The 23186-nt window shown below is 42.2% G+C and overlaps 1 protein-coding gene across 1 annotated transcript in view; it reads right to left on the bottom strand.

Annotated features, from left to right (window-relative positions):
- Agbl4 (ATP/GTP binding protein like 4) overlaps positions 1–23186 on the bottom strand; it is a 1036629-nt gene that overhangs the window by 85559 nt on the left and 927884 nt on the right. Inside the window, exon 10 of the mRNA XM_035438666.1 lies at positions 3454–3565. Within this exon, the coding sequence (XP_035294557.1) occupies positions 3454–3565 (112 nt within the window). The remainder of the gene's footprint in view (positions 1–3453; positions 3566–23186) is intronic.

Raw genomic sequence — 23186 nt, forward strand, 5'->3', positions numbered from 1 at the left:
TACACTGAAGGTTAGGAGCAGAAATACATTTCACGGTGTTAGGGCACAATGTTCTGCAATGTTTGCAACTGGGCACAAAGATGCCGATAGATATCCTTCAGAATGTGAATTGGAATCTGCCATATATCCATACTGTACTAGGTGCCTTCATTAGGCTTTTACCAAGAAATAATGAATAATTCATCATCCAAATCAGGATGTTTTTAAGAGTACACTCTAGGATAACAGGTGTGAGCTGGAACTGCCCCCAGCAAGGCCAAGGCTTAGTACCATTTTGCTTCTACCCCACTTAGTGCTTTCTGTTGCTGTTAAAGAACTCTCGGTGCTTGAAATGTGTATTCCCAGCAGTTACTTGTTTCATGTCTATTTCCCTACTACATTGCAAAATTTAGAATTTTCTCTCTATCAGAACTACAATGTCTGGAATATAGACGTATGGTATATAAATATTTGTGGAAAGAGGAAAGAAAAGAATGAGGTCAAAGACCAAGCCTCAGATGTGCTCACAGCCCAAATGGAGATCTCGCTTGGCACCTTCAGAGCCACTGAGCACAGAATAGCTAGACTGTCCCCACATTTCAGACTCATGGGAGCTTTGAGAGAATAAATTCATGCTATATTAAACAGTCCACTCCACAAAAAAAGCAGTGAGGATTTTGGGAACAAAGAGGAAAGTGTGGGGTCAGGGATCCTATTTAGAGTCTGCTTGACTCTGTATAATTCCTTGTTTGGGCCACAAAGGTGTGGATTTCTAGGAAGAAAGTAGCTTATACTGTTGTCTTAGCAACTAAGCATACTGACAGCCAAACAGCCAATGATGAGTCAATACGTGTCATCAGGAATGCCGTAATATCTCTACGGTTCAGCTTTGCCTGAGCTATGTTTTAGAACATAAATGAATATCTAGTCATTTGTGAGCAAATTGATACCCCAAATTGATGGGTATGGCAAGCTAGAGTCTCTTCTTCTTAGGCCACTTGAGTTGCTTTCCTTGGACCCCAGGGGTGGTTTGAATAAGAATGGCCCCCATAGATTCATAAATGCTTAAGGAGTGAACAGCACTATTTGAAAGGATTAGGAGGTGTGGCCTTGTTGAAGGAAGTGTATCACTGGGGGTGGGCTTTGCGGTTTCAGAAGCCCAGGCCAGCCCCAGGGGCTCTCTCTTCCTGCAGCCTGAAGATCCAAATGCAGACGTCTCAGCTGCTTCTCCAGCACCACATCTGCCTGTGTGCCACCATGCTTGCTGCCATGGTGAGAATGGACTAAACTTCTGAAACTGTAAACAAGTCCCAATTAAATGCTTTTTTAGTAAGAATTGCCAAAGTCATCGTGTCTCTTCACAGCGATAGAACACTGACTAAGACAGCGGCTCTCCCATCCACTTCCTCCCCACCAGCTCTTTTTTTTTTTTTTTGATTCATCTAAACACCACTTTGTTAAGTGACCCCACTCTGTTGCATCTGCTGACCCAGAATCCAGTCTTTCTTGCCTTATTATGCCATCTTTTTTTATGGATGACAGTTTTATATCTATGAGCAATATTACATTTGGCACAATAGAGTGTGTCATGTTCAACCCAATCCAGTTCAACAAGCAGTTGCTGAGTATCTTTTACTAGTCAGATCAGGAAAACTAACAGTTAGGCTATTCTCCAGCTATTGCTGCTGAGAAGGAGGCAGCAGCAAGAGAAGTCATGATGCTCTACTGGGAAGACAAGAACCAATAAAGAAGCCTGGAGGTAGGAGAAGAACTTGGCAAACTACAGGTACTTCCTGAGAAAATATGATGCAGCCCAATTCTCTGAAAGGTATGGCGATAGGACAGCCTGAAGGATTCAGAGTAATAACTGGGTTGGATGCACACAATTGGCTTCCAACTGTGCCAAGGATGAGCTGGAGAAGGAAGTCACATACTAAAACTGTGGCAATACAAGCCCTGACAAAAAGTGGCCCATCAAAGAACCCAGGAAAGAAGAAAATGGTGGCTTCTGAGCCAGTGAGATGGCTCAGTGGGTTAAGACACTTGCCCCTAAGCCTGATGACCTGAATTAGATTATCCAACACCCAAATAGTGGAAGGAGAGAATGGACTCCCACAAGTTGTCCTCTGACTACCATATGCATGCTGTGGAAAATGTACATGTGTATACACACACACACACACACACACACACACACACACACACACACACACACACACGCGCGCGCGCACAAATACAGTAAAACATTTTTTAAATAAAATGACAATTTTAAAATCAAGGTCTCTGACCTTTACTCTAATGTATGCATTTGTCTTTACATACAGCTTTATTTTACTCTCTAATTAGTTCCATTTTTATTGGCACTTTTAGCAGAGTAAGCAGAACAGGTCACACTGGTGCATCTCTGATATACCCCAACTCTGGAAATTTGCCTTAGCTACCACCATCTGTCACTTGATATACACTTTAGGGGCCATCAAAATCACTGTCATCGCAGCTGAGAAGGATTTGTGTGTAATTTTACTGGAATGCCATTCAAACAATTGAGTCTCCTCTATGTGCCATTTTTGACAGTTTAGTTTCACTTCACCTTGAATACTTTCAGTAAGGGAAAGCTCCCAGGGCACACACTCCATCCTGAGGCAGCTCTAACTTGTTACAAAGTTCTATTTCCTATGACCACCCTACCTCTACCCACCCATGCCATCACTCCTAAGCACAGAGGTCTGCTATGCCCTCTTGCTGATAGCTCTTCAGAAAGAGTGACTCTCATCTGTCTCCTTCTCTGCACTACAAATCCCCATTGTCTTCTCTGGTTTCTCACTGCAACAACTTGCCCCTCTGAGCAAACATAGTGCGGTCTGTCTGTATGGCTTCATTCTTTCTTCCAGAGCAGTAGGCCCTCTTCTCCAGGACCACAGCCCCAAATCCATCCATGTGGGCCCCAAGACTGTGCCATCTTTACACACTCTGGCTTCTTGGGACACCCCATTGGCCAGAGGTGTATGTGCCATTCAAACTAGGCCAACTACAGTCTTTTTGGAACTGGAGAATGAGAGTCAAGGTAGAAATGGGAGTCACCAGATGGGACACATGGCAGCCATGTTCCTTATGTTTGGAGTAGGCCAGCCTGCACTCTGAAAGTATGTTATGCACTGCTGGTATTCCATCAGATTGTCTATTTTTCTTGTGCTATTCAAGTTGCATTTTTTGGCTTATCATCAAGGAACCTTGACAAATAAAGATGTGTTACAATGTATTTCCTTCATTTCATTATACCACAACTGAGTCGATATTTATGAGAGGTGGGGGAAGACAGTGGGCCTATCAAATTCAGGCGCATACATGGTTAGTATATTCCTAATTTTGCTCATGTAACCCTAATGAAATCTGCCTGAGGACTTCCCCATACAATTTTCTATTCCCAGATCTGGCCATTGGCCAGCAGCTGCCAAGGGCATCCTTGCTACTTACTGGGTCGTTGTACATCTTGATGATGAGTTGCTTCACTCCATGCAGGGTGGGATGGGCCCATGGAGAAGGATCCAGCCAGTGACGATTCAGGTCAAACCCCATCAGGGAGCACCTAGACAAAGTCCAAACTAAGAGTCAGGACATATGGGATAGGCTGGCTTCCCATATACCCAATACAGTAGGAGAAAGCCTGTCACTTATTGTTCCCCAGATGGAGTTCTAAGGGGTTTACTAGGATTTATTAATTGAGGGCTATCAACATTTTGAGGTGACTATTATTATGATTCCAAACTGATAGAAGACACTGAATTACAGAGCAGGTCAAAAATACTCCTTTGACTCAATCCCACTTTGATACTTATGGACACAGGCACATTACACAGTGCAGGTGAAAGAATGCTCAGGCCAAAACCACTGGTATCCCCATTCATTATTCCTCTGTGCTCTATACCTATTGCTAATCTACTATCTCCAAAATATACAAACGTTTTTTCCTCACTTCTACTGATACCACCTGAGCTTGGTGGTCTTCTTGTTTCCATCCTTGCCTCCATCCACTCCAACCTTTTACACAATGGCCAAGGTATTCTTCTTAGTTCATAAGTCATACCTCTCCACTGCTGCAGTGGTTCCCTATTATTACCTTGGGCATAAGTCCACAGCTTTACAACAGGCTATGAGGCCCCATGTCATCTACCACATTAGCCTTTTTGTTCTCAGCTGCTTCCGCCATCCTTCTTGCTTGCTTTGTAGTAGCTACTGTCGTTGTCATATCTTCCAACACAGCAGACATGTCCTTCCTCAAGGACAGTGCCAGACTGTTCTTTTGCTCAAATGCTTCTTCTCTAGGTACCTGAGTGATTCACTCTCCTGCTTATTTCAGTCTTTGTGTCAGTGTTATCTGGAAAATTATGCCTACCTAAACTACCTTCTCTACACACTCCTTTAATCATGCCACTGGGACAAGTGGAATTATGACCTTCGTTTTCTACTTCTCTCTTCTCTTATTTCTCCACATTTGTTCAAAATCCTGTTTTAACTTGAGTTAAAACACTTTATCCAGATACCCCTGTGTCTTCATATAGCATACACCCTCTCTAGGATAGGCCAGACTACAGAAAAACTTCCAAAACCATTGTGCATGCTCATGCTTCAAATAATCTCTGTGTCACTGTCCAGTATGAATCTCCCTCATAGAGCTGACTATGTTGTTGTCTTGATCAAGAGTTGCCTGTGGCCCATTATGTAGAGAAAAGAATTTTGATCTTTGCAGATTTTTATCCATGTTCAAATGGATGTTTAGCCATAATCCTGTTACTTCTCTCGGGCCTAGAATGTTCATCCTTTCCTTCCCTAGCTTTCTGCCCCTTAGTTTAAATAACTTGCCATCCTATGTTCCCTCTCTGTTTCCCATAAGACATACATTTTTACCCCCTCTCTGCTTATAAAATTTACATTCCCACCTATCACCTTACTTGGAAAACTAAAGGACTCCATTGAAGACCTTCCTCCTTTAAGATAATGAAGAAGGAGATGGGAAGGGAGACAAACAATAATGATTTCTGTCCTCTAAAATAAGCACAGAGGGAATATAATTAATGCTTTGTTATGCTCACACTTGGAGAGATACATGGAGAAAGACCTCAAAGTAAAGAAGCTATGTGAGTCTGACTTTGTTGAAGGAGTGGATATTTTTCCAGTGTTGAGGACAGAAGGAAATGCATAAGCCAAAATGGGAGTGTAAAACCACTTGGTATTTGAGGGAATTGAGGACAGTTTGCTTTGACAGGATCATACAGCCAGCATATGGTTGGGGGTATTGATGGGGAATCCATAGAGGGAGGTGGGGTGAAATAGGGGAGGGCATTGGATGCCTGGCAAACATTTTCATTATATTTTGTCTCCCATTGCTGTAGTTAGGTCAACCAAGTCTCTAAGTTGGCCTCTCTGATTATGAAGCAAGAAAGAGACACCTTAAAGCTGCTTACAACATCCCCATTGCCAAGGGACAATGTGATATCATCTCATGTCCTGATGCATATTACTAAGTACTAATGTTTTATCTGAATTAATTCTAACAGCAATCCTATGAGGGAGGTCTGGTATTATTCCCTATTGACTAATCATAAAATCACTCTTAAGAACAATAAATAGTCCTTAAAATGGAAAGTAGAAAATCAAAACCCCCCTTCTGTCAGAAGGTATCAACAAGCCCGATCTTGGGAGGCTCTTGTGTGGGTAGCTGCTCTGATCATAATGGGAATAGTCACGCTATACTAGAGGAGGTCCTTCTTCACCATTTCTTTAAAACAAAACAAAACAGTAATGAACCTGCTGGGGATTGGAAATTATTATTTTCAATTCCCTTGATTATAGACATATTTGGGTTGTTTAGATCGTTTTGGTTTAATTTTGGTAGTTCAAAAGTGTCTAGAAATTTACTCATTTCTTAGATTTTCCAAGTTATTGGAACATGGGTTTTTCTAGTGTGCTCTGGTGACCCTCTGAACTACCAAGGTAGCTGTGACAGTATCTTCATTTATGCCCTTCATTCAATTAATTTGGGTCTCTCTGACTTTTGGCTAGTTTGGCTACAGGATTGTCAATCTTGTTTAGCTTTTCTAAAGAATCAGCCTTTGTTTTGTTGATTCGTTGCAATATTCTTTTTATTTCCATCTCATTAACTTCTGCCTTGGTATTTTTCCCATCTATAATTCAGTGTTTGGCTTGTTCTTCTTTCTCTAAGACCATGAGTAGCATCATAAATTATCTCCTTGGGATTTTTTCTGGCCTTTTTCCCAAATGTGTACACTAATAATTATAAAACATGTATTAGAATGCTTCCAGTGCATTCCACAGATCACTATGTATTATGTTGTAATTTTCATTCAGTTCTTGGAATTTTTAACTCTCTCCCCTGAAATAGTGAGCTGTTCCATAGCTTTGCTTGCCATCTATTTCTAATTTTATTTCAATGTGATCAAATGGAATACAAGAAATTCTTCCAGTGTTTGTGTCTTGTGTCTTGTGTCTCTTTTAGAGAAAGCAATGTGAGCTGCTGAGCAGAATGTGTATTCTGATGTTTCCTTGCTGGTTCCTGTTTTGTCTGGATGACCTGTTTGTGGAGAAGAACGAGCCAGTGCAATCATTCACTATTGTTGTGCTAAGTTCGATCTGTAACTTTCTATCCACAGTCTTCATTTTATGAAACTGGGTGATTCAATGTTTCGTATGTGGGTGCTAGAATTGTTATATCCTCTTAATAGATTGTTTTGTTAACCATTACAACATGGCCTACCTTATCTCTTCTAATTTTGAATTCAACTTTCTTGATACTAGTGGATATCAATACTCCTGCTTTCTTTCTAGCTCTATTTGCTTGGAATGCCCATCTACATCCTTATATCTCCCTATTCTTCTTTAATCATATTGTTTGCTCAAAAAGAAAGTATCTAATCAGCATCTTGATCTATCACTTTATGGACGAAAGTTTTAATATCTTCATCTGCTATGTTACTATTCTTGAGAGCAATGATAGACAAAAAGACTGGGTCCTTTGTTGAACAGTTGATAGAGCTGGCTTCAAACCCAAGACTTTACAGCTTTAAATAAGTCCAGAAGAAGCTCTCTGTGTCTAAGTTAACTGAAAGGGAGACTGGCTTAGTGAACAAGGGTGAGTCTAGTTAAGTACAGTATTTCATTGTATCAAGAACCTTCTGAACAAACAAGCTCCCAGGTGGTGTGGTTGATACAGAGGTTGATATAGTGCCCTCAGGAATTTAGAAACTAACAGGAAAAAGAAGACATACTTATGTATTTATATTCATTTGTAACTCAGAACAATGTTGTGGGTATTAAGTAAGGAAAAACACATAACAGACCTAGGTTTGGATACAGAATGGTACCTCAAATTTGTGCTGTTGTTTTTTTTATTGTACTTTGTTATTCTATGATATGTTATTATGAGTGGAATGGACTACTGCCTTTGCAGACCATAGGAGACTGGAGTGGATCGCCATGATCAGAGAAGACCTTTTATCTCTCTCTGCAGTCTAAACAACAAGCAGATATGAGTTAAAATCCATACTCTACTCCCTTTTAAGTATAGAGTTTTGTGTCAATTTTTTTTTCAGAAATACCCAGCACCTAACCATGTTATTAGGTGGGCGATGGTGTGGGGTAAATGTGCTCATCCATAGTAGCAAGATGATGGCTACTATTGTCTCCGACTGTAGAAGCAAGATAAATCTACCCCCTCTTTTTTAAAAAAATGTATTATTGTTTTATGTGTATGGGTGTTTTGCCTGCATGTCTGCCTGTGTACCAATTGCACACCTTGTTCCCATAAAGGCCAGAAGAGGGTGTCAGATCCCCTTAAACTAGGGTTACAGATGGTTCAAGCCACTGTGTGAACTTGGATCTTCGGGAAGAGCAGTCAATGGTCTTAACCTCTGAGACATCCCTCAAGCCTTTCCATTCCTTCTTGTTTATAATCTGAAGTCAGGGCAGCAGCAGCAGGGAACCCAGGCTTGGGCAATAGGCACTTGTGCCCAGGATTTGGAGCTAGGAGATACAAGGTAGCGGGCAATGGAATGTACAGCAGGACAGGGGCATTTTAGTCCTGTCTGATAATGCTTTTAACATTCCCTCAAAAGTTAAAAGTATTGGAAAGTTAATCCTCAAATTTATCTGTTCATGGTATTTGAAGGTTGGTCCTTTGGGAGGTAATTATGATTAGGTGATGTCACAGTATTTAGACATCATGGTGGCATTAGTGATTTTATAAGGAAAGAAGACCCTGTTATAGCAACAGGAAAAGTCAAAGACATTACCCTTGAGAGCTGTTCTGTTAACTCTCTGTTTTTCAAGCTCAACTTCCAGTTTCTGTGTGGTGCTATAAGCCCCTCCCTATATGTACCTTTTCTGCTTAAGCAGCTGGAAACAGTCCTTACTACTTAGACTCAACGTATCCATAACCATCTGGTTCTTTGGGCTAATTCATTGAAAATTCTAGGAAGATCCTATGTTATCTACTTCCTGGTGTCTAGTCACCAAGCAGATGGATCATCCAAGTGAAATGCATACCACGCTTTCTCAGCTCTTACTGAACACCTAACAATTTGGAAAGGAACATGACCTTAGTGACAGTACTCAACTATAACCCACTGCTCATCAGTGCTGCTTAGTTGTGGTCCTGTTCTCTGTCAAAAGTATCACACTCAGGCCATCAGCTTGCTCTAGGTTATGTCTACGACCTAGAACCCCTAGTTTCTCTCATTTTTAGACAGCTCTATTAGTATATCCTCCCAGTGGATTCTCACATCAGTCTCCGCCCCCACTCGAGAGCTGCACAGAACAGTGAGGCTGCATGGTGGAGACTGGGAGCTTCGGGACTCATAACTGGATTTAAGTTTGGACTGTTTGCCTTATCAGCTATGACCTTTTTTAAATACCCCTTTGAGCTTCTGTTTCATCATAGGTATAATGAGGACAAGAACCCTGACCTTCTGAGTTGTGTGTGTGAACTAATGCGTGTAAATTCCCAAGTAGAATCCTCAGAACAGAGTGAACTTGAAGAAATGATGGCCAGGGTTGACAGTCTCTGTGTGATAATTGTAGCATCATTGAAATGATCTAAACTTAAATGTCACCTCCTTCAGGAGACATGGGAGAGATTTACACTTCCTATAAATATGGAGTAGCTGCTTTTCCTTTGTCCCTGCAGTAACATTGCTTTCTCAATAGATGGACAACATCACAAGGTACAGTGCTGACTCTATTCTATTGGATCACACATTGCTTGTGTTTTTGTACCTGACAAGGAGCCTGTTTGTGGTAAACACTGAAGAAATAATTATTGGATGCACATTTCGAATCTTGTATGGTTTACCTCTTGAGAATCCAGCCAATATATGTTTCCCAAGAAATAGTATTAAGATCCACAGAAGGCAGGCTATTCCACTGAAACCACAACTAATACTCTACAGGGCCTAGACTGGAATCTTGGTCCTGAGCCCAGTGGCCCTCACTTTTAGTCATGCTGATTCCAAATGTCTCTTTGATTCAAAAAAGTTAAATTCTGATGTTGGCCATCGGCTTGCTATATATTACCTTTATTATGTTTAGGTATGTTCCTTGTATCCCTGCTCTCTCCAAGACCTTTAACATGAAGGGGTGTTGGATTTTCTTGAAGGCTTTTTTATCATCTAATGAGGTGTTGGTCTGTGGGTGGGGCCCTTAGCAGTGGGACCAGCATCTGTCCCTGGCACTTGAGCTGACTTTTTGGAGCTCATTCACTATGGTGGGATGCCTTGCTCAGCCTTAATGAAGAGGGGAGGAGCTTGGTCCTACCTCAGGTTGATATGCCAGGCTTTGTTGACTCCTCTGTCTGAGGAGTAGGTGTTAGAGAGGAGGTGGGAGAGGGAACAGGGAGGAGAGGAGAGAGGAGAAACTGCGGATGATATGTAAAATCAACAAAAACTAAAATAAATAAATCAAATTGCAAAAAAATACATTCAAAACTGAATAAAGGGGCCAGAGAGATAGCTGCAAGGGATCCACCACCTTCTTCTGATCTCGGTGAATACCTACACACACAGTATACATGTGCCCAGATCATTCAGATTCACATAAATTAAAACAATAAATAAATCATTAAAAAGAAAGCCTGGAAGAGGAGCCTCAGAGTTGGGAGATTTTGACAGATACACTCCCTGACCATTGTGTTAATAAAAGTTCAATCACTGGTGACTCAAAGGCAACTTCAGGATCCCAGTGGTCCTCAAGGATCCTAGCATGCCTTAGAAGCCAGAGCATGTGACGCCTAGTGACTCCAGTGGCCCTCTTCAGGGAGTTGAACTTGCCTGGGCACTTTTTGAGCTGACTTTTGAAGAATTCTTTGAGTAGCAATTAGTCTCCTGAGTAGTTGCATGTTTTCAGAGCAAAACAATTTGGTAAAGATGCCTGAGACCTGACTAGGGGACAAGGGTACCAGACACACCTCTGCTGTCCCCATTATCTTGGTAATGTCACCTCTTCTCTCTGAGTTCTGTTTTCTTTGTAAACTAAGCATGTTATACTTCACTCGAGGAAGTATCTTTTACAACATGATTCTAAAGTATCAATAACTCAGCTTTAGCCCCAGAGTCAGGGACCCTGAAGAAAGTATTTCCAGTACAGGTTATTCAAATGAAATGATTTCTATTGTTGGAATCAGGTTGGCATCATCAGGTTCTTTCATTTCATTTATTTGTATTAATGTAAGATTCTTTTAAAAATTAACATTTGTGTGTGTGTGTGTGTGTGTGTGTGTGTGTGTGTGTGTGTGTGTGTGTGACGTACATGTGCTGACATGGGTTGCAGCATAAATGTGGAAGTCAGAGAAAACATTGTGGAGTTTGTTTTCTGTTTCTACCTTTACCTAAGTTCTGGGGGTTGAACTTAAGTTGCCAGGCTTGTATGCCAATAACCTTCATGCTCTGAGCCCTTGCTGGCTGACACAATTTTTAAAAGCTTGCAGATGGTTACCACCATCCTAACGTTAGTTATATGAATTTTTCAAATTGGAGACTGTTGTGGGACTCAAAAATGTGAGTCAGAGCACAAGAGTGTGCTCTGGGTAGAAAGTGTGGCCATGCAAAACTAGGAAAGAATGTACACTGGTAACTGGCTCCGGGGTTGTTCTACTGTGTTCCTAGCTGGCTATAAGGACTAGGCAGCTAAGGATGGTGGTTCAGACTCTTTTCTGGACTAACAAACCAGTGCCTGAAGATAGGGTAAGGGAGATGACCTCTCACTCCCCCAACTGCCAGTTGAGGGACATAGGATGAAAATCTGAATCTCTTTGGTGTTCTATTCTGCTTGATTTTTTTTTAAACATTAACTTCCCTCGTGGGTTCAAAATTAAGACCCATGTTCTAATATTTAGGCTATTTCTAGTTCTTGTGAAATAAAATAGCTGACATTAGGACAATCCTAGAAATGAAAATATATTGGAGGTCAGGTGACTACATGCTATTGAGTTAGAAGCACTATTGACTATCTGTTTCTTTCTTCTTCGAGAAACTGTGAGCTGTATAAGAAGAACAGGGATAATGTCTAAGTACTTTGAATGACATCACTCCTCAATTCAACATAATCTACTATATTTAAATGTCAAGAAGTTTCATTATACTCATTGAATGAATGAAAATACTCATACGTGCATGTCTGGGAAATTACTCACATGTAGTTATGAGCAATGTAACAGTGCTTCAGTCAGTGATGGGCCATGTGATAAATCTATAGATTATGTCACTAGGGATTTCACAGTTGCTTTTGTTTGTATGAGTACACTTGAGAATGCCTGTGCCCTGGCAAGCCATCTAACAACACATTTGTCAGTCCGGATCCTTCTTGTGAAGTGATAAATTGTCGACAATTTGAAAAATCTGAGTATCTGTTAAATAATGAACATAGCCACAATAATCAAGTGAAGGAGGTACTTATCCTTGTTTATAAAGAAGGAAATAGGGGCTGGAGAGATGGCTCAGTGGTTAAGAGCACTGGCTGTTCTTCCAGAGGTTCTGAGTTCAATTCCCAGCAACCACATGGTGGCTCACAACCACCCTGAATGAGATCTGGTGCCCTCTGCTGGCATGCAGGCACAAGACTGTATACATAATAAATAAATAAAATCTTAAATAAAAAAAAGGAAATAAAATCCAAGAAGGGTTTGATCTTGAGAATGTCACTTGATGACTACAATATAGAGTTGGATTCAAGCTAGGTCTTATTACTGCCTCAAAGGCCCACAGCCAGGCTTTGAGGTTCCACTGTCTGTGTGACACTATGCGATCTGTGAAAAGAACACTGTGCTTCTCATCTGTCTCTTCCTGCCCTGCTCACTTCCTTCCTTGTCCAATGGCAGAAACATGTTGGTTGCGAAGACTGTTATGCAAGTAGAAAATAAATAGTTACATCTTGGGGAGGATCCTGTGCCTTGTTGTGGAATATTACTTTAGTTATGTAAAGATATATTGCATTTGTTTATGTAGCAGAATATTTGTTTAACTATGTAAAGGTGTGTTACATTTGTTTATGCTGCATTTGCTTAATGATGTAAAGATGTGTTGCTTTGCCTGCCTAAGACACCTGACTGGTCTAATAAAAAGCTGAACATCCAATAGCTAGGCAGTAGAGTGATAGGCCAGGCAGGGCTTGTGGGCAGAGAGAACAAATAGGAGGAGGAATCTAGGTGTGTGTGTGTGTGTGTGTGAGAAAGAGAGAGAGAGAGAGAGAGAGAGAGAGAGAGAGAGAGAGAGAGAGAGAGAGAGAGAGAAGAAGAAAAGAGGAAAGAGGGAGATGCCAGGGCCAGCCAGTCAGGCAGCTACCAGCCAGCCAGCCATGAGAAGCAGGAAGTAGGACATACAGAAGGAAAGAAAGATAAAAGGCCACGAGGTAAAATGTAGATGAAGAGAAACAGGTTAAAATAAGGTGTAAGAGCTGGTGGGACAAGCATAAGACAAGCCCAAGCATTCATAACTAATAGTACGTCTGTGTGTCATTATTTGGGAGCTGATCCGAGACCCAAGAAAAAGCCTGATACAATGCCTTCTTCTCGTTATAATGATGGCAGCCACAGTGAGAACAATGATTTCAATTCCCCTCTTTATGATTTCCATTTCATTCCTTCTAAGAGATAGAGAAAAAGTCAGCATAGCAGCTCCAGATCAATCTTCTGAACACAGTGAGGCTGCATACTTTTAGAAGCCTTGACATTGACAAGCAGAGATGTATGAGGCATGCATGCAATTGTCCCCTAAACACAGCAGTTTTTCAGCATTACCAATGAGCTGGATTGGATTAAGTATATTTGCACCAAAAGCAGAATAAATATTGCTTTATTTAATGCCACAAAAGGTTGGAATTCAATTGCCCTTGGCCCGAAGCACCTTCTAGCTCTATTGATTGGTCAGTGTCAGAATGCCAGACAATCTGTCATCACCAGCCCCTGCAAAGTGCTTAGCAAGTGGGCTGTGCACTTTTGTGCTACAGATAAATGCAGTGCCCTTTATGCCAAATAAGAATAGTCATAACATTTCCACTCATCATCACACGAAGGTATTACAGCATTTTCCTCCTATCTCTTCATAGATCACCATATGAGGAGACATTGTGATCAGGGTTGTTGTTCTGGATAGTTTTGTGTCAACTTGACATATTTTACAGTCATTTGAGAGGAGGGAGCCTCAGCTTTTAAAAAATGCCTCCACAAGATCAGGCTGTAGGGAAGCCTGCGGGGCATTTTCTTAATTAGTGATTGATGAGTGAGGGCCCAGCCCATGTGAGTGGTGCCATCCCTGGCCTGGTGGTCCTGGGTTGTATAAAAAAAAAGCAGGCTGAACAAGCCATGAGAAGAAAGCCAGTAAGCTGCACCCCTCTATGGCCTTTGCATCAGCTCCTGCCTCCAGGTTCCTGCCCTGTTTGAGTTTCTGTCCTGACATCCTTTGATGATGAACAGTGTTGTGGAAATGTAAACCTAATAAACCCTTTCCTCCTCAACTTGCTTTTTCTGTCATGGTTTTTCATTGCAGCAATAGAAACCTGAACTAAGGCAATGGTGAAGACAGAAGAAGATGGGTAAGTACATGCTTTGCAAAATTAGAAAGACGTAAGTTTGAGTCCCAGGTCTTCCACTAAGTAGCTTTGTGACTTTGCATAAATTCATGTGTTTGTTAAAACACCTTCAAAAAGAGAGATTTTTAGAAGAGAGATTGAATGTACTTCTCTTCCACTGAGCCCTCTGTGCTAGCAGGGTCTCCACATAGTTGATGCTCAGATGAACCCATAAATAGATGCTCAGATGGTGAAGGGGTTTGTCCATGGTCCAACAATGACAGAGCTTGGACCCAGCCCACCAACTCCCAGCCTAAATTCTCAGACTTCATTTGACCCTTTGAAGTAGTCTTGAGAGTCAGGGGAGATCCTAAAAGACTGTCCCTTGGGTGAAAAGATGATGCTGAATTAACAACCTTATTTTAAATGTATTTTTAAATAGCTGTGAGTTTCATACACTGTATTTTGATCATAATCACCCTACTTCTCTTCCTAGCTTCTACACAGTCCACCCTTCTCTCCCCTTTCAACATTATGTCCTCTTTTTTTTTTTTAATCCCCAAACCATCTTGTTTTTAAATGGTGAAACTAAGTTCCAAATAAGAGACCAGCATGAAGGTATCTGTATATGAATTGGTAAAGGTGTCCCTTTCCAGGCTGGCAAGATACAAACTGAAGTCTCTTTTAGGTGGGTAAATAGTGACACAACACTCTAGAAAGACTTACAGCTGGAACTAGAGTTTCAGCCTCCCAGACAGAAACCTTTGTGCAAAGTACAAGCTGTATAGTCCTCTACTGGTTAGTAGCAAAACCGGAACTCTGGCTTTGTTGTTGTTGTTGTTTGCATGTTTGTTGTTTTGTTTTTCTTTCCTGAATTGCAGCAAGGCATTCATTCCTAAACAGTGACCATTTTATCAAAGCGATTTGGGAGAAGGGCTGCCTGGATATCATCTGGAAAACGAATCCTCTCCAACCCCAGGTTTCAGGGTCTCTTTCTCCTACCACTTACTCCTTGTAAACAAGGAAAAGCTTTGCTGGTGGGCATCGCACAATGCTATCCTCTAGGCATGACAGCCATTACTATCTTCATCAGAGTAGTTGTGGACTGCTTGCAAAAGACCCTCAAGATTGAACCTGTTGGTGTTCCCTTATAAAAAGAGGCCATTGGACCCTTACCTGAGATTTCAGCCACTCCTTCCTGAACCTTTCTGCCAGCCATATATAGTTTTGCTCCCACTGCATGTGATCTCCTGGTCTCAGAAGATGTTAAAGTACAGAGTTACCCAAATAGAGGATTCTATCTACACAGCTATGGGGAAGTCATTATCCATGATTGGGTGAGACTTATTGGTGGTTCTGCTATTTGGTTGGCCAAGTTCAACCTTGATGTAATGGTCCTTTGTGCCTTATTGGTGGAATGGATTCTGTTTACATCTCCTCAGGAAAAGCTCATGCAAGAATATGACTTCTCTTTTCCTGTGCAGAGCATGTCTTCAGAGGTCTCTTCTCCCTCTCTCCCATTTCCTGCTTGAAAGCAGAACTTACTGGGCTCCAAGAGTTTCCCAGCATTGCAACTTAACACACCCCAGAGCTAGTCAACACCTAGAAGAACTCAAAATTCTATCAAATCCTATCCATACACTCAGAGAATGGGGAGGATGAGGCCAAGACAGAAGAAGGGATTTGCCAAGGTCATGGACTGTGGAATAGTAGGATTGAAAGTTTATTTCAGAATCAAGGGGATATTTTTTCTCTTCATAAGAACATTGTTAAAGCATATATTCTTTTTTGAAAAGCCTGAAGGGTGGCATTTTCTCAAGGAGTTCACTGGCCTTGAAGCTAGGAATTGACTATTGCAATATCTTAGGTGAAAGGGGACAGAAGAAACACAATAAAGAAGAAGTCCTTCATGTTTTCCCCATGTGGGAAATGGCAAGTCCCTTACCTACCTGTTCTAAGGACCCTAAATACAAATATGGACATAAAAGTCATGATGCTGGAAACATATCTGCTTATCTCTCTAATATTTTTGTGACTAGACTTTCCTTGGACAAAAAAGTGAGGACACCACCTAGTTTGAGGTAGGTGTTACACACCTGTTCCCTGTTTTCATGGTTTCCCTGATATTTAGGGTCCTTCACAGTCTGGCCCTCATCTCTTATCTCATGCCACCAATCTGGACACCATGCAAGGTAAGCATAGTTAAGGCTTATAAGCTAATTACAGAAAGGAAGTCCTCCATAAAATGACTGATAAATTTCCCATTGAGTCTCAAGGCTTAACAAGCCTGGACTGCTCCTGGGCCACTACTGTCCTTTTAGCTGGTGCTTATGCATGGTTCAAGAACTGCTCAGTTCTCAGTTCAGTCCACACTTCATTCTCTAATGGTGTCTATTCATTTAAGGCTCTAGAAGCACTAGAAGAGTTGTGGGCCCCTAGTAAGCACCCTGCATTTGATTCTTTGGTTTCTAGCAAATACCAAGGACCATGAGCAGGGGAATTAACTCCTTTGGGTTTGTTAGGTTCCTTCTCTCAATATGATAAGGGCATAAGGATATACCTTCTTGGTTTAGGGTAGTTCTTGAGGGGTATTACCCACCCTTGCTACTCCTCCCTGTGGGAGGGGAAGGACTTTTCTGATTGGCCATCTCAAGGAATTGAGTTTGTTGGGCCTAGACTCCTCAGAAATGTTTTGGGTTTTGTTTTGTTGTTTATGACTCATGTCTGTTGTGTTTTGTGTGGTTCTAAGTACTTAATCTGGGCGTGACAGGCAAGTATTCTACCATGGAGCTCCACCCTCAGGCCTCAGCATCCTGGAAGTTTATGGATATAAATATGGAGCCCTGCAGAGAAGCTCCATTCTGGTCTGCTCTTGGTCACATGGTATACTTTCTAGAAGCTGCTCACTCTCTCTTCTACTTGTGGCTGATAGGATGTTGAATTTGGGGGTAAGTCAAATAGAAGTCTGTTTGGGCCATAGATGCAAACCATGTCTTCAAACTCTGTCTTCATCAACAATAGAGATAATATTTTTTACCTCTGCCTGTCTGATTCATGAATTCTTATAAATTAAGCATTAAGATGAGAATGAGAACAGGACTGTATTAACCATCATCCTTTTAACTTCCGTGGAGTGATACAGACAAGACACTGACAACAGTGTCTGGCAGCTTGTGTTCATATAATGTTTTGTGCTGCATCAATGCTGTTTACTATTATTCCTCCAAAATACATCACAATTTTCTTCCTCTGGCTAACTCTTAACTCGTCATTCAAGCCTCATCTCACACTGGACACCTTCCCTGACTGCCTCTATTCCTACATTACCAAAGGAGTAAGAATGCAGTCCTCTGTGACCTCTCAGCCCAGAATGGGGCCAAACCTACCTCATATTCCTAGTGCTTGGTATCGTGTATGTACCTAGTGAAGGAAAGAAGGAAGGAAGGAAGGAAGGAAGGAAGGAAGGAAGGAAGGAAGGAAGACAGGAAAGAGGAGGGAAGGGGAGAGGGAGGGAAAGTAGATGCAAGGGAAGAAGGAAGGCAGATAGGAAACAGAAGGAAGAAAAAAAAGTAGTGCGAAGCCTTCTTCAGCAGAAGCAGAATACCAGCAAAGGCCAGATCTCAGTGAGAATGGGCAGCTGTGTGCTCTTGGGAAGAGCCCAGAAGGAAGAGAAGATGCAGGAGAGGTAAGGTTGCTAGTAGGTAAGGAGCATGGAATGATGCTTGGTGACACAATACAGGCTTCCAGTCCAGGCTAAACAGCATGGGTGCCTTCTGATGACCAGTGGGCACCACCAAAAGATTTTACAGTGAGAGAACTGGGCCTAGGTGAGACGCAGTTTAGGAACTAAGACCAGAAATGATGGCGTTTCTGACTTTAGTCCACTGTTGTGCTCCTCTAGATGCCCAAGCTACGAATTCTTGGTATCTACCACCCCAGAGACCTGTCTTTACTATAGAATCAATTATTAAAACCAATTTTCTATCAACTCCAACTTTGAAATGTGATTGGGCTGCTTGCAGGACGGAAAGGGGAGCTGCCACCACAGACATCTAGCCATCTGGCCTTTTGCAAGCAACCTGGCTGGGAGGCTCATTTGAATAATTGGTTTTGGCGGTGTGCATTTGTGGGTTAGACACCTGATTACACCAAGGGCCCAACTGTCCTTTCAGCCTCCATAAAAACATCACCCAGGTTACATAAGGCAGGAGAGTCTCTAGGAGGTAAGGGTCTGTCTGGCCTTGGCCACTGCTCCAGCTGCATCTTAAGTATGTGGCTGTTATGACCTTCAACGGGTTGGTTTCTCTATGACCTGGTTTCTTTGCTAAGGAAGGAGCATAACTTCTGTGCTGTCTCTGCCACAGGCTTCTCAAAAGGATCTATGAAAAGATGGGAGAGTTGCAACTCAGCCAAATGATTGGAAGAGGATGGATTTAGGTAAAGATTGAGGCGAAAGAAAGTCCAATGTCAGACAGTCAAGTGCATATGGTCTGTGTCAGGAGTGTGGTCCCCAGAATGAGGTTTGTGATGGACCCTTCCCAGCTTTATCCTGATAATTAGATCAGTATGCTAGAAGCAGTTGACTGTGCCTGTTTTGTCTGTCAATAGGAAATAATGGTGCAATTTTGCTAATGGTTAAATGAAACAATAAATGCAAAATCCTTGGCATAGTGCCAGGTCCAAAAGAAGTAATGCAAGTTAGCTTTCATCATCATTTCCATTATCATCATCATTCAGTCATGGATACCATGCCTCAGAGACAGACAATGACAAACATCTTGAGTATGTTTGGAGGACAGTAGGAAAGACAGGGTATGAGGCTCCATATGACAAGTTGGAAGGCTCTGAGTGCTTCAGCCTGCAGAGCAGGAGCTAGCATTGGTGGGAAAGGGGGAAGAGCAAATCTTCCAACAACTGAATGGTACCAGAGTGAGCCTTCAGAAGGCAGAGACAGTCAGCACTTGAACAGTGTCTTCGTTACAGTTTCTATCACCGTGAAGAGACACCACGACCACAGCAACTCTTATAAAGGAAAAACATTTAATTGGGGTGACTTCTACTTCCAGAGGCTTAGTCCATGATCATCACGGTGCAGCATGGTGGTGTACAGGCAGACATGGAGCTGGAGAAATAGCTGAGTGTCCTAAATCTTGACTTGCAGGTCAGAGGAAATGGTTTGTCTCACTGGGCATGGCTTGAAATATATGTGACCCCAAAGCCACCTCCACAGCAACATACTTTCTCCAACAAGAGCACACCCCCCTAATAGTGCCACTCTCTTTTGGGTGGCACTCTTTCAAACCACCACCAAACAGGAAGTCCTTTCTAACAAGCAGAGGGAGCACCAGTGAAGCAGATGCCCTGAATGTTGGGGCGGGGGGTGGGGGGGTGTCACTGTGTCTGAGCTACCACAGTTAGAGGTCCATGCATCCCCCAGTGATGCTGCTGGGGGTATCACTGCCCTGGGCAAAATGCTGCACATGATGCTGTGAGAGAGGAAAGGTAGGAGAGGCAGAGGACGTGAAGCTGGCCGATCTCTCAGTGGGCCTCTATGGAGCACCGTTTCCCATTTCTAGCTCAATGGAAAAAGTGAAGTTTCGATGCTGATGAAACAAATAGAATGTGAACATTATCGTACAGTTTATACAGTTGATTTTATGTCCCATTCTACTTTGGACAGCTTAAAATGTCCTTAGTTTCTCCTCCGATTCTGAGATGGAAACAGGCCAGTTAGTGTGTGTGTATGTGTGTGTATTTAAATACTTTTCTGGAATTTCAATCTCACTATTATATGTAGTGCTATTTTTGGTGTTCTCCTTATGACCTTTTTATGACTATTGAATTCCTAAGATCCCCCATTCTTAAGGTTTTTTTTTTTTTTGGCCTGTGTGTATATGAACATACATGAGTTCATTTGTATCACATGTGTGTAGGAACCTATAGAGGTCATAAAGAGCTTACGTGTTGGTTTCCCTAGAACTGGAGTTACAGGTAAGCTACCATGTGGTTGATAGGAACCAAATCCAGGTCCTTTTCAAGAGCAGTAAGAACTCTTAACTGTGGAGCCATCTCTCTGGCTCCAGGTTCCGCATCCTTTAAAAACCCTCCCTTATCACTTCCAATCAGAAAGAGGCTCTCAGTTTCAAGATACAGTAAAGCACAAGGTCAAAAATGAAGGGCTGTTCTCCTGGGAACACTGATATGGGTGAACTTTTGTGCCAGGGGACCTAGGACAGTATTACCTCCGTGCCTCATCACACTTCTCCGTTTAAAATGAGGCTGTCACATCAACTCCCCCACAGGGCTTCAGTTAGAACTGAAGGAGATAATCCACAGGATGCACAGTAAATTGATGCTTTCCTTCTTACTCATACAAACACTGGGTTTCTTACTGGCCAAGGCTGAAGCTGGTTAGTGCCTTCAGTTTTCTCAAGTACCAGCACAGGGCACTAACACCCACCAAGTCCTCCACAAAGTAGCTGAGATGAGATTTATGGCACCGAAGCATCTTTGCTACAATATGATTACCAGGGCTGAGAGACATACCCGACCCCAAGCCCCTGCTGCTCCTATGGTGTCTGCTTCCACCTCAGGGTCTGCAGTGCTGGGCCATAAAGCAGAATCAGTTCTGCAGCACTCAGAGAGATCTGTTCCACCCCGACCTCCACACTCCCAAGAAGCACTCAGGTCTTCAGAAGATGAGAAATTTCACAGCATCCTGCTATCTTTTGGGTAACTGCGTATTTTATGATGACTAATAGGCAATTACTATGGTAATATTGCAATTCAGCATGTGTGAGGTTTGGGAAATGAGAAATTATGGGTAACTACTTTGGACTCATTTCTATGGTAACAAAAAGTAATTGTCATTAAATACCAGTTATACTGAGGCTGTACCTGGTAATTATAGATTTTTATGCCCAGAAACATAAATAAAACCAATAAATTTATTCCAAGGTCTATGACTGTTTACTTATACGTGGCTCTATGGAATACACAATGACAAACACCTAATTAAGAAATGCAAACCCAACACAGAATTTCATATTGTCATATGGAGATGGAAGATCTGTTTTTCATTGGCAAGGCATTGCCAATGCTGGGGAAATACAGCGGGGTGCAGGGGTGGGTAGGGCTGCCTTCTCTGCAAAGGAAACGAGAATGGAGGTGGCAAAGAGAGGGTGCCAGTCCCTCAATGCAAAGCCTTGTGTTCTGCAACTCATTGAGAATTGCTTACTTTTTTAAAACAAATCTGCCTATTGCCCCCACCTTGATTCCTGACAGCTAGGCTTGCAGCTTCTTGCCTCTGTGATGCTGGAAGTTGCAATGTCTATCCTACAAGACATGACTTGACAGATACCCTTGGAACTATTTGAAAACATCCACATTGCAAAATCAGTAGTCATGCCATTTTTTTTCTTTTCTGTTTTGAAATGTAGTAAAGAACAATACAACATAAATTTTACCATATTAACCGATGTTAAGTGTGTGGCTCAATGGCATTAGACACCTGTAATGTGTTGCTATGAGCACTATCCCTGAAACCTAGGCCTGTTAACCCATTCCACAGTGACTTCCTCTTCTCCCCTTTCCAAACTATCATAGTGCTTTCTGTTTGTCATTTCAGCAACTACTTGAAGTTCCTCATGTAAGTAGAATCCAATAGTATTTGTCTTCTTGGGGCTGGTCTATTTCACTTAGCATCACTATTCTCCAGGTTCATTCATGCTGCAACAATGCTTCTCTTGATAGAGTCTCCCCCTAGAGTACCTACCAGATGATGAAAGTTGCCTTTTACTACATTTAGTTCCCCCAAGAAGGCTGGAGGAATATTGAGGCTTGGAGTTAAATTTATGTTGTCCCAAGACAACAATCCCTGGAGGCTGAGAAAAGAAAACTGCCTGCCCTGTGCCTCTACCTAAGGCTGGTGAAAGAGTTAGAGCCCAGAGACCTGGGATGCAAGCCTGGAGTCTTGCTAGTGGCCCTTCACTTCTTAGGCTCAGTTTCCCACTTTCTCTAATGGATATAATAAAAGCTGACTTTTCTTTCTCAAACCATTGTATGGGGGGAATGCAGTATTTAGGTGCTTTTAAAAAGCACTGGGCTCTACAAGATAACAAAGTGGTGCCCGGGAATGGAGAGTCTGATAGGTCCTAACAGTCATTCACGCTGTTAAATCAGAAGAGTATTCATGTCATAGCAGCATGCGATTAAACAGGTGGGGTTGGAGGCTGACAGCATCCAGCCGTAGTTCCTCTCTTCTGGGGATTTTAGCTTTGTGTCAGAGCACAATCAGTGCATACCACTCTTAGTTTATTTGTTCATTCAGAAAATAGAGATAAAGGGCTCATTCTGTGTCAGCCACTATGACAGGCCTGAAAGGGAACATGGCAGACAAAGTCACATGTATACATGATTATAAATCAGGCCAGGACAATGCTAGGTGCTATGAAAGGGTGCAGTGGGAAGCAGGTGCTGGGAAGGGCTTCCCATGGATTACCTTGAGACTGGACATCTGCAGGGGGAAATGGGAAATGTAACTGGAGTGTTGTAAGCAAGATAGAGTGCATACCTGCCCTATTTTACACAATAAGGGTTATGTATTGTTGTATTATACACAAATTGTAGAAGCTGCTGTGGAATATACTATGGATGCTGCATATTGTGACATAAGCTTTAATATGGGCCATATATACTCTTAGCACAGCCACAGTATGGTACCACACACAGTAATCTAGCGTGTAGACTCTGCTGCTCTTTAGCATAATGAATATTCCCAGAATAGTATAACAACCATCTGCTGCTATTATGTTCTAGGGTAAAGTGTGTGTGCATATTTCTCTCTCTCTCTCTCTCTCTCTCTCTCTCTCTCTCTCTCTCTCTCTCTCTCTCTCTCTGTCTGTCTGTCTCTCTCTCCTGAAGCCCAAGCTGCCCTCAAATTCACTGTGTAGCCAAAGATGATCTTGAATTTTCTGACATCCCAGACTCTACCTCCTGAGTGCTAGGACTATAGGCATGTGTCACCATGCCTGGGACTATGTGGTGCTGGGCATTGAACCCAGAGATCTGTGAGTGCTGGGCAATGAATCTACCAACTAAGCCACACACCCAGGTTACATTAACCTTCTCTACCTGAC

Source organism: Cricetulus griseus, chromosome 2 (genome assembly GCF_003668045.3).
Source record: "Cricetulus griseus strain 17A/GY chromosome 2, alternate assembly CriGri-PICRH-1.0, whole genome shotgun sequence".
Taxonomy (NCBI): domain Eukaryota; kingdom Metazoa; phylum Chordata; class Mammalia; order Rodentia; family Cricetidae; genus Cricetulus; species Cricetulus griseus.